The 19,118-nt window shown below is 42.4% G+C and overlaps 1 protein-coding gene across 11 annotated transcripts in view; it reads right to left on the reverse strand.

Moving 5' to 3' along the window:
• Positions 1–19,118, reverse strand: part of adck1 (aarF domain containing kinase 1) — a 443,325-nt gene that overhangs the window by 314,440 nt on the left and 109,767 nt on the right. For all 11 annotated transcript variants that reach the window (XR_013493314.1, XM_078174854.1, XM_033643007.2 and 8 more), the window contains one exon: positions 11,404–11,607. Coding sequence is in view for 10 of the 11 variants with exons in the window: in XM_078174854.1 (XP_078030980.1) it covers positions 11,404–11,607 (204 nt within the window). In the remaining variant the exon portion in view is untranslated. The remainder of the gene's footprint in view (positions 1–11,403; positions 11,608–19,118) is intronic.

Here is a 19,118-nt window from a genome sequence, read left to right on the forward strand (position 1 = left end):
ATGATTCACCAAAGTCATCTCCGTCTATTCTATGGGAAACAGGGAAAGCAGTTTTATGAGGCATAATCATTTCATTCTCCACTTACAAAAAAAAGAAAGAACAACAACAAGAAACAGAACTGGAACAAAAAATTGCACATCTTGAAACCATCAATGCTAATAATCCAACAGAAGATACACAGAATGAATTAAGAAAATATAAATTTCAATTAAATAAAATTACAAATAAGAAAACTCAATTCCTAATACACAGACTCCGACAAGAACAGTTTCACCATAACAATAAATCTGGAAAATTTCTTGCAAATCTAATCAAACAAAATAAAGAAAACACAACAATCTCCACCATTAAGAACTCAGCAGGGGAGTCAATACAATCACCAGATCAAATAAATAACATTTTCAGAGACTTTTACGCCAAATTGTATTCCCCAGAAATAAACCCAAACCAAAACGATATAAACTCATTTTTAAATAACATTGACTTACCACACCTTACCCCTGACCAAAAAGCTGCACTTGAATCTCCAATAACAGAAAATGAATTATCCACTGCTCTCAAACATATGCCCAATAACAAGTCACCAGGTCCTGATGGCTTCCCTGCTGAGTTCTATAAACACTTCTGGCCCATTCTTGCCCCACTCTTCTACAGACTCACAATGGAAATAAAAAAGAACTCAAAGATACCAATAAACATGAACACAGCTACAATATCCCTACTCCTTAAACCCAAGAAAGATCCATCAGTACCATCAAGCTACCGCCCAATGTCTCTCCTTAATGTCAACATTAAAATTATCACTAAAACTCTTACTCACAGAATAGAAAAAGTAATTTCATCCATAATCCATCCCGACCAAACCGGCTTCATTAAAGGTAGACACTCATCCAATAACACACGCAGACTCCTCAACATAATGGATTACTCATCACAACAACAAAAAACAAACATTATCGTCAGTCTGGATGCAGAAAAAGCATTTGACAGGGTCAACTGGTTATTTCTCATATCCACAATGCAAAAATTTGGCTTTGGAGAATCATTTATTAACTGGGTTAAAATTCTATACACCACACCTTCAGCCACAGTTATCACCAATGGACTAACATCACAACCTTTCACACTGCATAGGGGGACAAGGCAAGGATGCCCACTCTCTCCCTATTTATTGACCATTTTCATTGAACCTCTAGCTGCTGCTATCCGTCAAAACATTAGTATCACAGGTATCCAAACTCAAAACGTACACCACAAAATTAGTCTTTATGCCGATGACATTTTACTTTTTTTACAAAACCCCCACTCATCCTTACCAAAAACAATTAAACTCATAAAAACATGCTCTTGCATCTCTGACTACTCCATAAACTGGCTTAAATCTTTGATCCTCCCATTGCACAGTAACAGCTGGGATGTGGCAGCCTACACTCCACCTATTCCCTTATGCACAAGTCACATTACATATTTGGGTATTAACATTTCCCCCAGGCTGTCAGAACTGTTTAGCATCAACTACACCCCAATTCTTAAAACAATAACCGACAACCTTCTCCGTTGGATAAACCTGCCACTCTCCATAATAGGTAGAATAGCAACAGTTAAAATGACAATACTCCCAAAAATCAATCAATTTACTATGATTCCAACCCAACCCACCCTTTCCTGGTTCAAATCATTAGACTCAATCACAACATAATTTTACTGGAAAAACAAAACACCAAGAATTAAACTAACAACCTTACAAAAACCAAAGACACAAGGAGGACTTACTGCACCAATTTTTTATCATTACTTTTTAGCAAATCAACTACAATACATACACAAATGGACCCATCCCCACCAATCTAACATCACATGGTCAGATATTGAACAGACAGTTTGTAATAACATTCCCATCTCAGACTTACCATTTCTCAATCAATCCATCAAACACCACCCTTGTTTTAAAACATTAACAATATCAGCAACTCTGACAGCCTGGTGGAAATTCCACAAAATTACGAACTCAACACTTGGGCCATCAAAATTCACCCCGACCTGGAACAACCCCGACATTCTCATCAACAAGAAACCACTTTGCTTCCGCACATGGTTAGAAAAAGGGATCACTCATCTACAACACATTTTTCTGGACAATAGACTGGCTCCATTCTCCCACCTGGTCCAGGAGTACGGCATTGGGAGCAATCAATTTCTGGAATACCTACAACTTAAATCATCAATTCAGGTCACTTGCAGCACCACAGTCACCAACCATCAACCTCAAAACTAGTTAACATCTGCTCCACAAAAAAACTCCTCAGCAAAATATACAGAATAATGTCCCAATCCAATGAAACTCTGTCTCTACCCACAAGACAATGGGAAAATGACCTCTCAATTGCTCCTGATGCCGACTCCTGGAACCAAATCTGTCAAAACATTTATCTCATGACAAGAAATGCAAATCTACAACTAATTCAATACAACATACTCCACAGAACTCACTATACAGGACAGAAAATGTTTAAAATGGGTTTCTCACAGGAAATTTGTACTAACTGCACCCAAAACAAACCAGACACTTACATCCACGCCATCTGGCACTGCACACCCATTCAACAATTTTGGAGCAAGGTCATAAAGTCACTCTCAACTTTCTTCGGCTGCCACATCCCTCTATCCCCCTTACTCTGCTTACTCGGTGACACATCAACAATAAACTTGAACAAATCAAACAATAAATTACTCCTAACAGCCCTAGCTATCGCCAAGAAAACTTTCCTCATGAACTGGAAATCAAAAAATAACACAAATATTACACAATGGAAAAACTTGCTTATGGATCACATCTCTATGGAACATTCCGCCCAGCACACGACAGCAGAACCCCTCTCCATCTGGTCACCACTAATTAACTTTTTACAGACCTAACCTATCCGAATTTTTTTTTTTTGCCTGAGAACCAACCATATAGTAGATTTGCATTAACTTTTTTTTCTCTTTCTTCTCTTCCGTCTACCAACCATACACTGATCACTCTCCAGTATACTTTTGTCAAATTCAACATTCATCCATCTCTTCATTCATTCACTCATAAATACACGCCCCCCTTTTTTTTGTTGTTGTTGTTGTTGTTGTTTTTGTTGCTTTTGTTTTGTTTGTTGTTGCTGTTGTTGTTACTGTTGTTCAGCGGGCACCGCTTATTATTACTACTTTATTATTATTATTATTATTACTATTATTAATGTTATGAAGAAATAAACATTGAATGGAGAGGGGAAGAAAATATACCTATATAAGTGTAATTGCCTCCTTGTTTCTGCATCATCAACATGATTATTATTATTGTCATCACTGTTATTATTATTATTATTATTATTATTACTACTACATGGGCTTTGCCTCGGATCCTCGGCGGGCTGGGGTGGGCTGGCCCTGCTTGAAAGGGGGGGCGGGGGAGGGGGACAACAACAACAACAACCAAAAGAAGGAAGAAGGAAAAAAGAGAAAAAAAGGGGGGAAAAAAATAATAAAATAAAAAAAAAAAACATAGAAGAACAGGGCAAGTGGGGCGTGCATGTTGTGGTGGTCAGTAGCACTGGCCCCGCACTGCACTCCCCGCTTTGTTTTTAATGCATTACACAGAGATAGACTTACACACACACACACACACACACACACAAACAAACAAGCAAACAAACAAACAGAGAAAAACATAACAATGAAAGAAAAAAAAATAGGAAGGAGGATAAGGGATTGGGGGGTGGGGTTGCGTGCGTGCGTGCGTGCGTGCGTGCGTGCGTGTGTGTGGCGGGGTTCGGCCTACGCTGCGGCCGCAGGGGGATCCGAGGTAACCTCTGACTCTGATTCATATTAATTATTATATATTAATATAATAAATTGGACTTATATGTATGTATATATTTTTTCTTCTCCTCTCCTCCCCATCCCTCCAATTTCGATGATGATGATTATTATTACTACTACCACTATTATTATTATTATTATTATTATTATTATTGTTATTATTATTATTATTATTGTTATTATGGTTATTTTACCATCGATTCCTTTGGAGCCATAATACAAACACACACGCACGCACACACACACACACACACACACACACACACACACACACACACACACACACACACACACTCACTCACTCACTCACTCACTCACACACACTCACTCAGTCACTAGTATTGTTGCGTCATGTCATGTGTCTTTGTGTAACCGTGCCCCACCTGTCTTGTTTTGTCATGTTTGTTAAGCATTAATAAAAAAAATTTAAAAAAAGTATATGGGCGGGAGAGCCATTCGAAATTCGATGGCAAGAAAACGAAAAGTCGCCAAAATTTGTCACGCCCTAGCGACGAAAAAATTCAAAACAAAATGGCCGACTTCCTGTTGGGATTTTACCATGACGTCAAGAGACTTTTTTGTGCGTCTTCGTATGATACATGTGCGTACCAAATTTTGTTTGCCTACGACAAACTAACCCTGTGTCTGGGAAGAATTTGAGGCGCCGTGGCAAGCCGCAGCCTGTCACAGCAGCTCCCTTCTCTGTGTCTTCTACGTCGATTTTTGTTGTTTTAAACGTTGTCTATCGTCAAAGTTCTTCGTGTACCAGAAATGCTGAGTATCAGGGACAATATATCTTGCCAAGATGCGTATCCAGGGGCTAGGATGCATTTTATTCATCCTGATCGGGGCACTCCTGGTAACAGGAGGCCATGCATGCTACACAGCCGATGTCTCCTACACACGAGATCAGCTGATCACTCTGAGGCCGACAACGGTGTTTGGAGTGAAGCTCAGCATCCCGGAGGAGCTGAGAAGGAGACGGCGAGGCTGCAGAGCGGGTGTTAAACGGAGGATGAAGAAAAGGAGATTTAAACCCTGCATCCCTATAATCATCACAGGAAATGTAAGGTCCCTGGTCAACAAAACTGATGAACTGGAATCGCTTGTCAAGACACAAAGGGAATACAAAGAATGCAGTATGATGTGCTTCACAGAGTCATGGCTACATGAACAGATACCAGACTCCAACATGACTATACCTGGCTTTCACACAGTCCGGGCGGACAGAGACACCACCGCGAGCAGAAAAAAGAAAGGTGGGGGACTCACCGTGTTCATAAACTCCAGGTGGTGTAATCCGGGGCACATCACTGTCAAGGAGCGAGTATGCAGCCCGAACATATTCGTCCACATTACCTCCCAAGGGAATTCACTTCAGTGATTGCTGTCACTGTTTACATTCCCCCTTCCGGGAATGCTGAAGCGGCGTGTGATGTCATCCACGGCGTAACGGCACGCCTACAAACAAGGCATCCTGACGCTTTCATCACCATCACAGGAGACTTCAACCACGTCTCACTTTCCTCTGCACTTCCCACCTTTCACCAATATGTGGAGTGCACAACCAGGGGAGACAAAACTTTGGACCTGTTGTATGCAAATATCAAAGATGCCTACAGCTCCACTGCTCTCCCCCCACTTGGCACTTCAGACCACAATTTAGTTCTGCTCACTCCAAAATATAGACCGGTTGTTAAGCAGTTACCGATCACAACAAGAACAGTGAGAAAATGGTCTCCTGAGGCCACTGAGTCCCTGCGTGGGGCTCTGGAGGCCACTGACTGGAATGCCCTCTATCAGCCACATGGGGAGGACATAGACAGCATCACAGACTGTGTCTCTGAGTACATTAAATTCTGTGTTGACACTTGTATCCCCACCAAAGAGATCCGGTGTTACCCAAATAATAAACCAAGGGTCACCAGTGACCTGAAGGCCCTATTGAATGAAAAAAAGCGGGCCTTTAGGTCAGGGGACCAAGAAAAATTAAAACATGTACAGAATGAACTCAAACAGAGACTTAGGGAGAGTAAAAATGCCTATAGGAGGAAACTGGAGGAGAAATTACAGAGGAGTAAGGTCAGAGATGTGTGGAGTGGGATGAGAGAGATCACTGGATTGAAGAGGAAAGGCGAGGCAGCTGAGGGAAATGTACAGCGGGCTAATGAGCTGAATCAGTTTTTCAACAGGTTTGACTCAGGCACACTCACCAGCAGCAGCCATTCCACTACTGTCTCACTGAGCTGTGACCTGGGGGCATTTCCATCCCCCCCGGCACCCCTAATCTATCCCTGTAGCCCATCCCACTCAGATCCTCGCCTGCCCCTTCTGTCCCCCTCGTCATCCACCCACATGCTGACACCCACCACAGAACCTGTCTCAACATCCACTGGGCCAAACATCACAGCTGACCAGGTGAGACGAGAACTCTCTAAACTCAACCAGAGGAAGGCCGCAGGGCCAGATGGCATCAGCCCTCGTGTCTTGAAGGCATGTGCCAGTCAGCTGTGTGAAGTATTGCAACATCTTTTTAATATGAGTCTTCACCTACAGAGAGTCCCCTCCCTCTGGAAAACATCATGCCTGGTACCAGTGCCCAAGAAGGTGCATCCTGTAGGCTTAAATGACTTTAGACCAATTGCGCTGACCTCGCATATCATGAAGGTGATGGAGAGATTGGTCCTGGTATACCTCAGGCCACAGGTGCGATCATCAGCTGACCCCCTGCAATTTGCATATCAGCCCCATGTAGGTGTGGAGGACGCAATTATTTACATGCTGCAGAGGGCATACTCTTCACTGGACAGACCCAACACCACAGTGAGGATCATGTTCTTTGATTTTTCAAGTGCCTTTAATACAATCCAACCCAGTCTGTTAAAGGCCAAATTGGAGAACATGCAGGTGGAGGCTCCTCTGGTCTCATGGACTGGGGACTACCTGATGGTGATGGGCAGACCGCAGTTTGTTAGGCTGCAGAACTGTGTGTCTGAACGTCTGACCTCTAACATCGGGGGCCCCCAGGGAATGGTGCTCTCCCCTTTCCTCTTCACCAAGTACACATCTGACTTTAAGTACAGCTCAGAGTCATGCCACATCCACATCCACATGGTTGGGTGTGTGGAGGGGGGTCAAGAAGAGGAGTACAGGGGGGGTGATAGACAAATTTGTGCAGTGGAGCGAGGAAAACTGTTTGCTACTCAACGTAGCAAAAACAAAGGAGATTGTGGTGGACTACACGAAGCAAAAGCCCCAAGCTTCTCCTGTCTGTATCAGTGGGAGTGACGTGGAGATTGTGGAGCAGTACAAATACCTGGGTGTCCTACTGGACAATAAACTTGAATGGTCCACAAACACAGAGGCAGTGTACAAGAAGGGCCTGAGTCGGCTGTATTTTTTGAGAAGGCTCAGGTCCTTTAATGTATGCAACAAGATGCTGCAAATGATTTACCAGACTGTTGTAGCTAGCACTCTTTTCTTTGCCGTGGTGTGCTGGGGGGCAGGTGTTAAGAAAAAGGATGCCAATAGACTCAACAAGCTGGTTAAGAAGGCCCAGTCTATTGTTGGCCTGAAGCTGAGCACTCTTGAGGAGGTGGTGGAGGACAGAATCCAGGCCAAATTCAATAGGATCATATACAACACCACCCATCCTCTCCATAAAACACTGGACACACTCAAGAGCACATTCAGCACCAGATACAGACTCCCCCGCTGTTCAAAAGAGCGCTACAAAAAATCATTCATACCCACAGCAATACAACTGTACAACTCCTCCCTCCGATCAAACTCATATGCACTTTGAACCATTCTTCCTATTTATTGTACTGTTTTTTTATACACCTTTTTATACCCTTTATTCACACCTTGTGATCTTATGTACTTCTAGGATTTTTCTTGTGTCAGTATGTGTCCTGTGTTCTTGTGATCTGTGTCTTTTTTTGTCATTATTGCCCCTGCTGCTGAGGACATTTTAAATTTCCCCCCTGGGGATTAAATACAGTATATCTATCTATCTATCTATCTATCTATCTATCTATCTATCTATCTATCAATGGGAAGGGGTTTTTGAAAATTTGTAGGGGGCGCTATTTCGGCATTTCTCGTCGACCATGTGCAACCGCCCAAAAATATCGAATTTCGGATGCGGCCAGACGAATGTGGAAAGTTAGAAGCATTTTGAAATTTGGGAAAGGGGCGAAATTGGGACACGAAATGTCGGAATAATAATAATAATTAAAGCTGCAAGAAGCTGTGATCGGGCCCTCGCTCCCCCATGCAACCGTGGGGGCCTGAGGCACGTGGGGGCTGTGGCGTGAAGCGAAAAGGGAGAAACAACCTGGCAGGAGTGAAAAAACGCAATGTTTCATTCATCCACCAGGTGGCGCTACGAGCGTAACCAGATGTGGCAAGGTGTGTTCAGGGGTGGACCCTCATCACACATGTGAAATTTCGAGCAAATCGTACAATGCATGAAGGATTTATACCAAGTTGATGTTCCGTGGCGAAGGATGAAAAGTCGCCACCACCGCCGCGGCAGCCTGCAACATGACAGGACACGTGTGTCACTGTGGAGATTCATCAACTTGATCATCGTGTGGCCACAAAATGTAGTTAGCTTGAGGTTGGTGTTTGTCAGTGTAAAATATTGCATTTCCTGTTTCCACAAGAGGGCGCCATGAGCAAGATTGCCTACGAGCATATGGAGGCATTGAGGGTGGGGCTTTTATCATGTACAGAAATTCTGAAGCAGTTTGGATGAATTATGTGGGAGAGAGAGCTGCTTGAATATGCATGGCGATACATCAAAAATGGCAGCGCCATAGCGGCCACGCCCCTTGACATAGACAAAAGCTTTTAATAACTTTTGATCAGCATGGTCTCTGGATGATCTGTAAAAAATTTGAAGTCGATTGGATGAAATCCCTAGGACTAGTTCGTTAAAATACAACATGTGGAAATCATGCCAAAATGACAAGTCAAAATCAAAATGGCCGACTTCCTGTTTGGAGTAGACCATTGGTGCCAGAGACTTTTATGTGCGTCTGGACAACATACACATGTGTACCTATTGTCATCTTCCTACTCCAAAAAAAACCCTATGGGGAGGGGTTTTTGAAAATTTCAAGGGGGCGCTATAGAGGCATTATGTCCCCCCCATGGGCGACACCCCTATCAGATGTAAGAGCTGGTCATTCTCGAACTGTGTATCAATTTTCATGAGGAGATGAGGTCCACGAAGCCATCAAAATGCCAAACGTATTTAGTAGCGAGATAGTCGCCACGCCGCCACATGGACACCATTAGACGTAGCTTCACAGCGTTCATAAGGTAGCTTCAGCACATTGTTCTGCATCCATTAGAAGTGGAATGAAGTTGATGCAGTCAAGTTTGTGGCATTAGTACATGTTAAAGTAAAAACTGGTCACTTCCTGTTACCACTGGGGGCGCTATGAGTAAGGTGGGACATTAACATATCAGGGTGTTCAGGGGGGAGGCATCATCATGTCCAGCAACTTTGAAGCTGCTGAGGTCAAGTATGTGGGCGGGAGATCAGTTTGAAATTCGATGGCAAGAAAATGAAAAGTCGCCAAAATTTGTCATGCCCTAGCGGCCACGCCCCTTGACATAGAGAAAAGCTTTTAATAACTTTTGATCAGCATGTTCTCAGGATGGTCTGTAACCAATTTGAAGTCGATCGGACAAAATCCCTAGGAGGAGTTTGCTCAAATTTATGTTGTGGAAATCGCTGTAATGAAAAAATTCAAAACAAAATGGCTGACTTCCTGTTGGGATTTTACCATGATGTCAAGAGACTTTTTTGTGCGTCTTGGTATGATACATGTGTGTACTAAATTTTGTTTGCCTACGACAAACTAACCCCAATGGGGAGGTGTTTTTGAAAATTTGTACGGGGCGCTATTTCGGCATTTCGCGTCGACCATGTGCAACCAGCCAAAAATATTGAATTTCGGATGTGGCCGGACAAATGTGGAAAGTTAGAAGCATTGTGAAATTTGGGAAAGGGGCGAAATTGGGGCACGAAATGTCGCAAGAATAATAAATAATACTAAACAGCACGATTTCAATAGGGTCCTACGCGGACGAGTTCATCGTCGCTCGGGCCCTAATAAACAGCGCAAATACAATAGGGTCCTCACGGACGACTTCATTGTCGCTCAGGCCCTAATAAACAGTGCGATTACAATAGGGTCCTCATGGATGACTTCTTCATCGCTCGGGCCCTAATAAACAGCGCGATTACAATAGGGTCCTATGCGGACGACTTCGTCGTCGCTCGGGCCCTAATAAACAGTGCGATTATAATAGGGTCCTACGGATGACTTCAGCTACACTCTGTTATCATAATACTGTCTTTTTGTACAAGAGCGTTCATTTGATAATATATGAATCATCATCACTAACACATGGAAAAAAAATTAATTACTTTTTTCTTTTTTTCTCTTTTTAAGTGAATTGCTCTTGGGGGCCCCCTAGTGGTCACGGGGCCCTAAGCAGGTGCTTAGTTTGCTTATGCCTTGGGCCAGCTCTGTTTGTGTGTGTGTATGTGTGTGTGTGTGTGTGTGTGTGTGTGTGTGTGTGTGCGTGTCTGTCTGTCTGTCTGTCTGTCTGTCTGTGTGCTTTGTTGGTAGCACCCTGTGCTAACTCTAGAGGCCTTCCATATCCACTGCCTGCAGAGGATCCTGGGTGTCTCCTGGGAAGACAGGGTGCCATATGTGGACATTGATGAACGGACCCACACACCCAGCATTGCAGTATTCCTTGCGCGCAAACATCTCCACTGGGTTGGGCATATGATCCGTATGCCTGCCCATCGCCTTCCCAGAGAGATCTTTTATGGCCAGCTTTTAGAAGGCCACAGGTCTGCTAGGGGCCAGAAGAAGCGCTTCAAGGATCACCTCAAAATTCTCCTGAAGAAGTGCAACATCAGTCCACCCACACTTGAGCCCCTTGCGGCTGCCCGCAACACCTGGCGTGCCACCTGCCAACAGGGAATAGCTCATCTTCGGGAGCAAGACACAGAGAGGAGGATTCAGCAGCATGCACAGAGGCACCAACGTGCTGCAGGGCCTCCCCCTGCTGGAGCTGGATATCCCTGCCTGTTTTGCAGCAAAATCTGCAGATCTCGCATCAGCCTGCACAGCCACATGGCTATACATAGGCGGAAAGCACCCCAATAACCAGAACTTAATTTCTGGAGCAATGTCATCATCGAAGTTGATGGACTGCCATAAGTAAGTAAGTTCGCTGTGAGGAGAAGGTCAGCCCTGACATGCAGAGAGCAGGAGAGAGGCTGCAGAATGCTGCTACATGAAACCAAAACTGTAAAAAAAAAATTCTAATCAACCAAAAATGTCATGACCCCTCAAGGGTCGCGGACCCCCTGTTGAAGACCTCTGATTGAGACAGATTATCACTGATATTATTTAGGGGTAAAGATTACCTACAAACTGTTTTGTGCTCACTTGAATAATAACAGAATCACAACTATTACCATTCTGTTACAAACCCATTCCATTCTAAATTACCTCCTTGCCGAGGTCTTCTCTGATGACCTGCTGAATCTCCTCCATGCTGCTCTGAGGAGCTCGGCTGTGGAGTACCTTCAATGTAGATGTGTACTCCTCAGGCAGCAGGTAGTCCAGAGCACCAAGGTGCTGGCCTACCTTGATGAAAGTACCCCTGTTGGCACAGCACAAGTCTCGAAGACGCTCTGCTGACCTTAGATGCACCTATGGAACAGAAAAGAAAAATTAGAAACAAGATAGAAAGTCTCAAGGACTGCTGGGAAATGGTGTAAGGGTCATTGAAATCAAAACTCTTTTTTTTCTCTTTTAAGCATTAGTGCACAAAGTAAATGTCACGGCATTCTGACATGAGATATCTGGTATGTAATTTTGACATTTTGACCTTAGGATGGAACCAAACAGTGTCTCTGCAAGGGTTTATCCTCTGAGACTCTGAATGCACTCAGAAAGTTTCATTCAATCTGCCCACTTAGATAACCCTCTCAAGAAGAAAATCAGCAATGGTCAATGAACTGCATTAAAATAGCCCTTCTGTAGTCTTTGCCACCACTCAAGGTGCTTTACAACATGAGTTCATACAATAGTGGCAGAGGATACCATACAAGGTGTCATCTGCTCATCAGATAAACATTCACACTTTGACACGTAGATGATAGGGGCTGTAGGGACTTAACCATCAACAATCTGAATGGTAGACAACTGCTGAACAACAGTGAAACAGAAGAGTGAAAAACTGAAGAGAGAATGTCAAGGATGGGTCTCTGTAGTTCCACTTTGTGAGCCTGGAAAGTTTGGGGTTCATACTCTCCAAAAAGTCACGCTGGTTTCTCTGACTGAAACTCTTTTATTTTTCCTTATTCTAATATAACAAAGATCTGAACTGTTGCAGTCATAAATTATGATCAAACAGCTCGTATTGTTTTGTAGTCTTTCCAAATCCAGTGTGGGGACATTATTGTCCACAATGACAAAATCGGGAAGTGAACCCTTTAGTGATTTCATGTAACTTGTGTTTCAGCACTAAAAGTCAGGAAAGGGACAAATGCAAACTCTTGACAAAGTTGGAAAGAGTTTTATTGTCTAAAATATCTTTTTATACTTGAGCATTAACATATAGGATAGGGAAAAGCTATAAATTCAAAAGGAGGAGAGACAAGACATTTGAAAGAGACTATAAATGTCCATGTTACATATGACAGAATTATTGCAAAGAAAAATACAACTACAATACCATCACAGTACAATATACATATATGTATAAAAGCTATGTAAATGAGCATTTAAAAAAAAAGAGGTAGATAATCAAATGAGAGACTATTTTGATGTAGGGCCCTGAATGGTATCTGTTTGTGTGTGTGTGCCTGTGTCCGTCCCATCCCGTCTGTCCCATTAGAACCAGCTGGAAGTGATAATGCTTATAGAGAGCTCCTCTCCTGAGACCAGCACAAATAAAAAGCCATGAAATTAGCTCCCCTTAACCTCTGTAACCCTAACCACATACCTCATGAATAGCCCTAAGGGCATGCACACACACAGTGTGTTCCCACTGGACCATTTGACATGAGTGCCATCTGGGCAATGATGACAAAGCAATGGCAGAAACAAGTCACCAGAGATTACCAGATGAGCCCCTCTGCTTAGACATGCAGTAGGAGCCCGTTTATAAAAAAACATCATGACACCATCAGAGCAGCATATTCATGTCTGTGTGTATGAATCTGTAATGGTAAAAGCTTTACCACATGGCTGGCCAAATCACTGATATGGTTTATCACACAAAAAAATATTATTAATTAGAGTTATTAGTTATACAAATTAAATTTTTAGGTTCAACCTCAAATTTCTAGTCAAACCTAAAGGCCTAGCTCCTAAACATCGACAAAACAAATGTGTCAGCAAAATCAATCCTAATATAAGGACAAAGATAATTAATTCTTATTACTTTTATTACCATTATTACTATGATGATGATTGATGATGATGATGATTATTATTATTGTTAATTATACGGATAATTCATTAAAACTGTGCTACTATATAACTTTTTATCAAGGCCACATGTGAAAAAGGAAATTTCTGAGATTATCAATTGTGATAGTCACAATTTCTAAATTATTCCCCACAGTGCTGGGAAGGGTTGTTTCAGTAGAATTTCAAAATTGTGGGAATAGAGAAAAAATGAAAAAAAAAAAAGAATTTAAATAAGCAAAACTGACTTCATAAAATAGACTCATCATTCCCTCCAGTTTAACTCAGATTACTTGACTTGAGACCGATTCCAGTTGCAAATTTGAGGACTTCAGACTTGACTGACTAACACTAATAAAAGCAACCCTGTCTGCTAGAAATGACGTTTGTTTGTTACCCAACTGCTTTCTTTAGAGCGCGGCTTGGGCTTTATTTTCCTGACCGAACCCGACCCCAATCCATGTCTGAGACAATTATAACCGAGCCCAGCCCGAATCCGACAGACTTTATGATTTTCAAGTCCGAACCGGACCCAAGCCTGACACAGTTTTTTACCTGGCATAGTTATTGTCATGGACAGTGTGTAAATGACCATCAAAAGACTGCTGTTATGCACAGTCAAACACGGCGCTCGCACAGCAGCGTGTGCTCAGCCTGTGTGCCATTCAGGCATTGTCACGTAAATAACAAATTCCAGCACTTGAATAGGCAATAGCACAATACAGCAGCATGTCAAGTGGGCCGAACCTGACCCTGCTTTTCAGGTTGCTGATTATTATTAGTAGTAGTATTATAATTGTTTTATCATTATCATCATCATCATCATCATTATTATTATTATTATTATTATTATTATCATTATTGTTATTATTATTATTATTATTATTATTATTATTATTATCATTATCATCTCAGTCTGATCCAGGCACCTGCTAAGTTAGACTCCAGGTGGTGCTCAAGCACCTGCCCTGCAAAATGTCTTTGCATGGTACCGGTCTGATCAACAAATCAGTGATTTCAATAGAAAACAACAGCCAGCCAGATGAGGTGAAGTCATGTCAGAGCAATTCCTGGCAGAATGTGTTTGGAAGCTGATTGGTGAGGCGGAATGAAAATCTGCTATCAGTTTGCCCAGGGCTTGTATCCTCATCATCAGATTCATCATCACTCCTCTCTCTCCTCTCTTCCAGTAATCAGTATGCTTTGTCCAACGGAGGCGGGCTCACAGCTTGAGGATGACATCACTATGGCAATGCTACTCGCTGACAGCCTGAGGGGTATGCTGCTCTGGGATAGGCTGACGCTGGCCTCCACCCACCATCTCTGCACGTGCTATCCAATCAAATGGACCACTAGTGAATTAGACACACAAGTTAATTTATGGTACGACACAAAGACAAAGAAGCTCAGTGCAGAATGCCTCTGGGTATCTCTGCACTCATCCTCCTCACACAGTTGGCAAGGACAGTACATAAAATGCTGGAGGGGTGTGTGTGTGTTTGCTTTGGAGGGTGATGTGTAATGGATGACAGAGGATGACAGAATAAAGGAACGATGGTAAGAAGGACCGGTAAGAGATAAAGCAAAAGGGGAGGTGGGGAAAAGGAAAGAAAATAAGGGATAAGGAGTAAAGGAAACAAAAAAGATAGGAGGGAAGGAGAGAGGGAATTACAACTGGATCAATTCACCTTTCATGCTTAAATGGCAGTATACAGTTCAGCTTGTAGTGCTGCAGTTGTGCGTGAACAAAGTGGATGACAAATATGTTAACATAAACTCTGCAGGCAGGTCAACAGCAGCTAATCAGATATGGAGGCCTCTGTAGGACTGGGCATCTTGATTTCAATTATTAAGCTATTATTTTTAGGCACTATCCATATTATTGGGAAAAAGTAGCTTTTGAGGATATGTCCTCTTTTACTGCGGGGTCTGTTGCAAAGGTCCTGGGCTGTGACAGAAACAATAATTTGTGAGCATAGCCACTGGCTGAAGGCTGATGGTAGCGCAACAATTAAAGATGGAGGACAAATAGATAAAGTCTTTCTTTGAGCGCATCTACAATAACATATCATTATGGAGACAAAAAATAGACAGGCTGTTGGGCAAAAGATCAACCTTTATATTCAGCCCCCAGGTTTGTTGCAAAATGCAGTTCAAGTCTCTGTGGTGATCCAACTACTGTTCATATGACACTGTAGCCTGCTGTGCGAGAGTGCTATTTACCAGTAATTAAGCTGCACAGCCCCCCTGCTCCCCCAACAATCCTGCACTGAGCAAAGCACCAAGACCAGTCAAGATTTTCTGAATTGCAATATGAAATAGAACTGTTAGTGATGCTAACTGTTCTTAATGAAGGTCACTTTATGATTCATAAATAAAGGAGAGAAGAGCTGTAATATTTGCAATAGGTGTGGGAATTTCCAGGCACCTCATGATTTGATTTGATTATGATTATGATTCAGAGGGCAATAACTTGATAAATGATTATCGATGCTTCACAATGCATCAAATTTTTTGATTTCTATACATGATTTATTTTTCTCACTGTGTGACTATTTGCTGCTTTTAAAACATAGCATACTGTATTTGCAGCAATTCATAATTAAATTAACAAATTAATTTATTTGCATACCATCTAGCTCTTGTCTAGGTCCCCTTTACCTTCAACCTTCCAGCCAAAATGCTTCCATACCCATGCTTTAAAACCGGTCAGATTGTATCCCTCTGCGGATGCACACACTAATCTTCTGTAGGATATTTATGTCAGTGTAGAGTCCAGTGATTGCATACTGTAATATTTCAACAGAAACAGTATATAACTACATACTATTTAATAACAAATGGTCTGCAGCCTTTTTATTTTAAAAAGTAAAATGCATTAATTAATTAAGTTTGTTGCATCCATGAACATTTGTGCAAAATTTGAAAATGTACTTGAAATATTGCGTTCATAAGAATGAGAGACAAGTTCACAGTGACCTTGACCGTTGACCTATGACCACCAAAATCTTATCAGTTCATCCTTGAGTCCAAGTGGGCATTTGTGCGAAATTTAAAGAAATACATATGGCATTCTCATTCACAAGAATTGGATGGAAGGACGGACGGACAACCCAAAAACATAGTGGCCCACATTTATCAATCTTGCATGGAAAAGGGGCATATCTGAGCGCAGGATTCATCTTACGACAGGACACACGTGTGTTTCATGAAACGTTCGTATCTGACCAATTCCAGCGTACGAATGATCAGGCATTGATAAATGCGGTGGCTGAAATCAATCAACATTAGCATGTCACGCCTTAAATATTCGTGGTTCAGAGGCCTCGCCCTTTGAGGTCACAACATGGAGAGGAGAAACATTACAAAGAAGAGAAACTTTCCCAAGCTGGAAATCGACACCCTCACGTCTGAGGTGGAGGTAAATAAAAACGTGCTTTTTGGAAGTTTAAAAACTGGCATTAAAGGAGCCCATAAAAACGTTGTCTGGAAGAAGAACACGGAGGCAGTCAACAGCATCGCCGTTGACAAACGGCCTTCGGCTGAGGTTTGAATAAAATTCTCAATATGTAGCCTATGCCTAATGATGATGATAATAAAAAAATAATCTTTTATTCATCCATAACCTAATAGCCTATGCCTGGTAGTTGATCAAGTCACAATTCTTTACGTTTAGGTCAAGAAAATGTGGTCAGTAGGGTTATAAATAAGGTATTGAGGGGATAACTTTTGTCACATAGAACAAGAACCATACCAAAATGTTAGTCATTTAATAGCCTACTTTGTTTAGATTTATTTAACGCAGTTTACTTATCGAGGAGTTGACTCCGGCTCTGCAGTGCGCCCACGCTACTGTTATGGAATATTAATGAGTCGTGCGTCCCCTCCGGCCACTTGGCTACCACGTTTAGTGGAGAACCTAGCACACAGATGTTTTACTAAAATGTGGAGCTAGAAACACTGCAGTCCATTGATTGGTCAATAAAGGACAATCTCTCTTGGTCAGGGCTGAGCTGTGGCTGGTTTTGAGGCTTGTGTAACCACTGCTCATACTGTGGCAAGTCTTACATACATTAGTAAACTATAACTATAAAATGAAAGAATGTTTGCTGCCTCTTACTGGACTGCCTCAGCTCTGGACTGAGAAAGAATAATTTAATTCACTTAATTCAGGTGGAACGTTTACTGTTAATGTTACTCAATGCATGTGTAACCCATGTCAATAGAGCTTCAGTGTGAAACTTATGTAAAACACACAAAAAATGATATTCTATATTATACTTTTATTGCCATTGGTGTTTTCCCTAAAGAAAATAAATTTAAATCAGCAATGAAGTAGCACTCTGATATCAGAAGAAAAGTAGACATAGATCTACGATACCTAGAAGAGTCTGCCATTTCAAATAAGGTCTCTGTGTTTATTTTGAATCATCTGTAAAGTTTCAGGTGACACTGGGAATAAAACAGCTATGAAATCAGTGATTTCATGTGGTAATCTCACGATACTATTTACATACTGCAGTCATACTGCAGTACCTCGCGTCCAATCAGAGCCTGTCTAGTACGTGCGTTTCCAGATGTTTCCGTTTCACTGCGCAAGAGGTCAAAGCCAGGCATGTGGTGGAGTGCTAGTGCTAATCTCTCGGTGGACTGTGCAGAAAAGCTTGATATTTTGCGGAGAATTGTGCTGTGAGAGCTTGATATTCTGTTTGGGTTGAGGATACAACTCTTCATCTGTGGAGAGATTCCTGCCTTGCTGTTGTCTAGCGGCAGATATTTGAGGAGAGACCAGACGAAGAAACTGCCATGGGGTTTCACCAGCGAGGAGTTCTGGCCGGGTCTTTTGTTTCCTCCCTGTTTCTCCTCTGTTGGATTCGACATCCTTGGATGAGAGTGGATTCTTCTTCTTCTGCTGTCTCTGAGCTGCATTGGGGTAGTGTTGGAGATCAGCAGTTGTGGCAAGCCAATCAAATTCATGAGATGATCCTGAACTCTTGCTTTAAACCGGAATACGGGTAGGGTCTCAACGAAGGCGGACGCTTTTTCTCTCGCTCCCTCCCTGCCCCTATCTGCCCTGCCTGCTACTCATTGTCTTGTGCTGTCTCTGTCTGATCTATCGGAGCCTCTCTCTGCATTTCTGTCCAAAAACTAATACCATGGATTTGATTAGCTGGTCTCTCAACGCAATTGACCAAATTTTCTCGACAAGGAGACTGGGCAAAGGAGAGCCCGCCTGCCCTGATGGAACGTTTGCAGCCGGATACACGATGGACTCCTGGGAGAAGTGGAGGATCGTGTGCCTGTCGATCCTTTCCGTTGAGGATGTTGAAGACATCTACATAATTGGAATTATGATAACAGGCATTCTGCTGTTTGGAGTTAGCAGCTTCCTGATCTATCGCAGGCACTCATCTGGAGTGTCGCACAGTGTAGCGGAGCTAACGTGGGAACTGCGAGATCACGTGATAAAAAGCAACTGAGACCAGACCAAAACAATTGTTCATTAATAAGGAGAAAGAGAGAAAACAAGTTCAACTTGTGATCGCCTTGCTGTTCACATCAACATTACTTAAAAATTGAGAGTTTACAGTCCGTAGTCTGTGCATTGTGTTGTATTTTGAAATTTACCAGATGCTGTGTGCATTCCGTTTCCGGTTTGGTGCAAACTGAGCTACATGGCTTGACGTGAAATGGAACTGAGTCGCTGGAAAAATAGACCTGGCGCGTATCTCTGACAAAGCGGAGCG

Source organism: Epinephelus lanceolatus, chromosome 15 (genome assembly GCF_041903045.1).
Source record: "Epinephelus lanceolatus isolate andai-2023 chromosome 15, ASM4190304v1, whole genome shotgun sequence".
Taxonomy (NCBI): Eukaryota; Metazoa; Chordata; class Actinopteri; order Perciformes; family Serranidae; genus Epinephelus; species Epinephelus lanceolatus.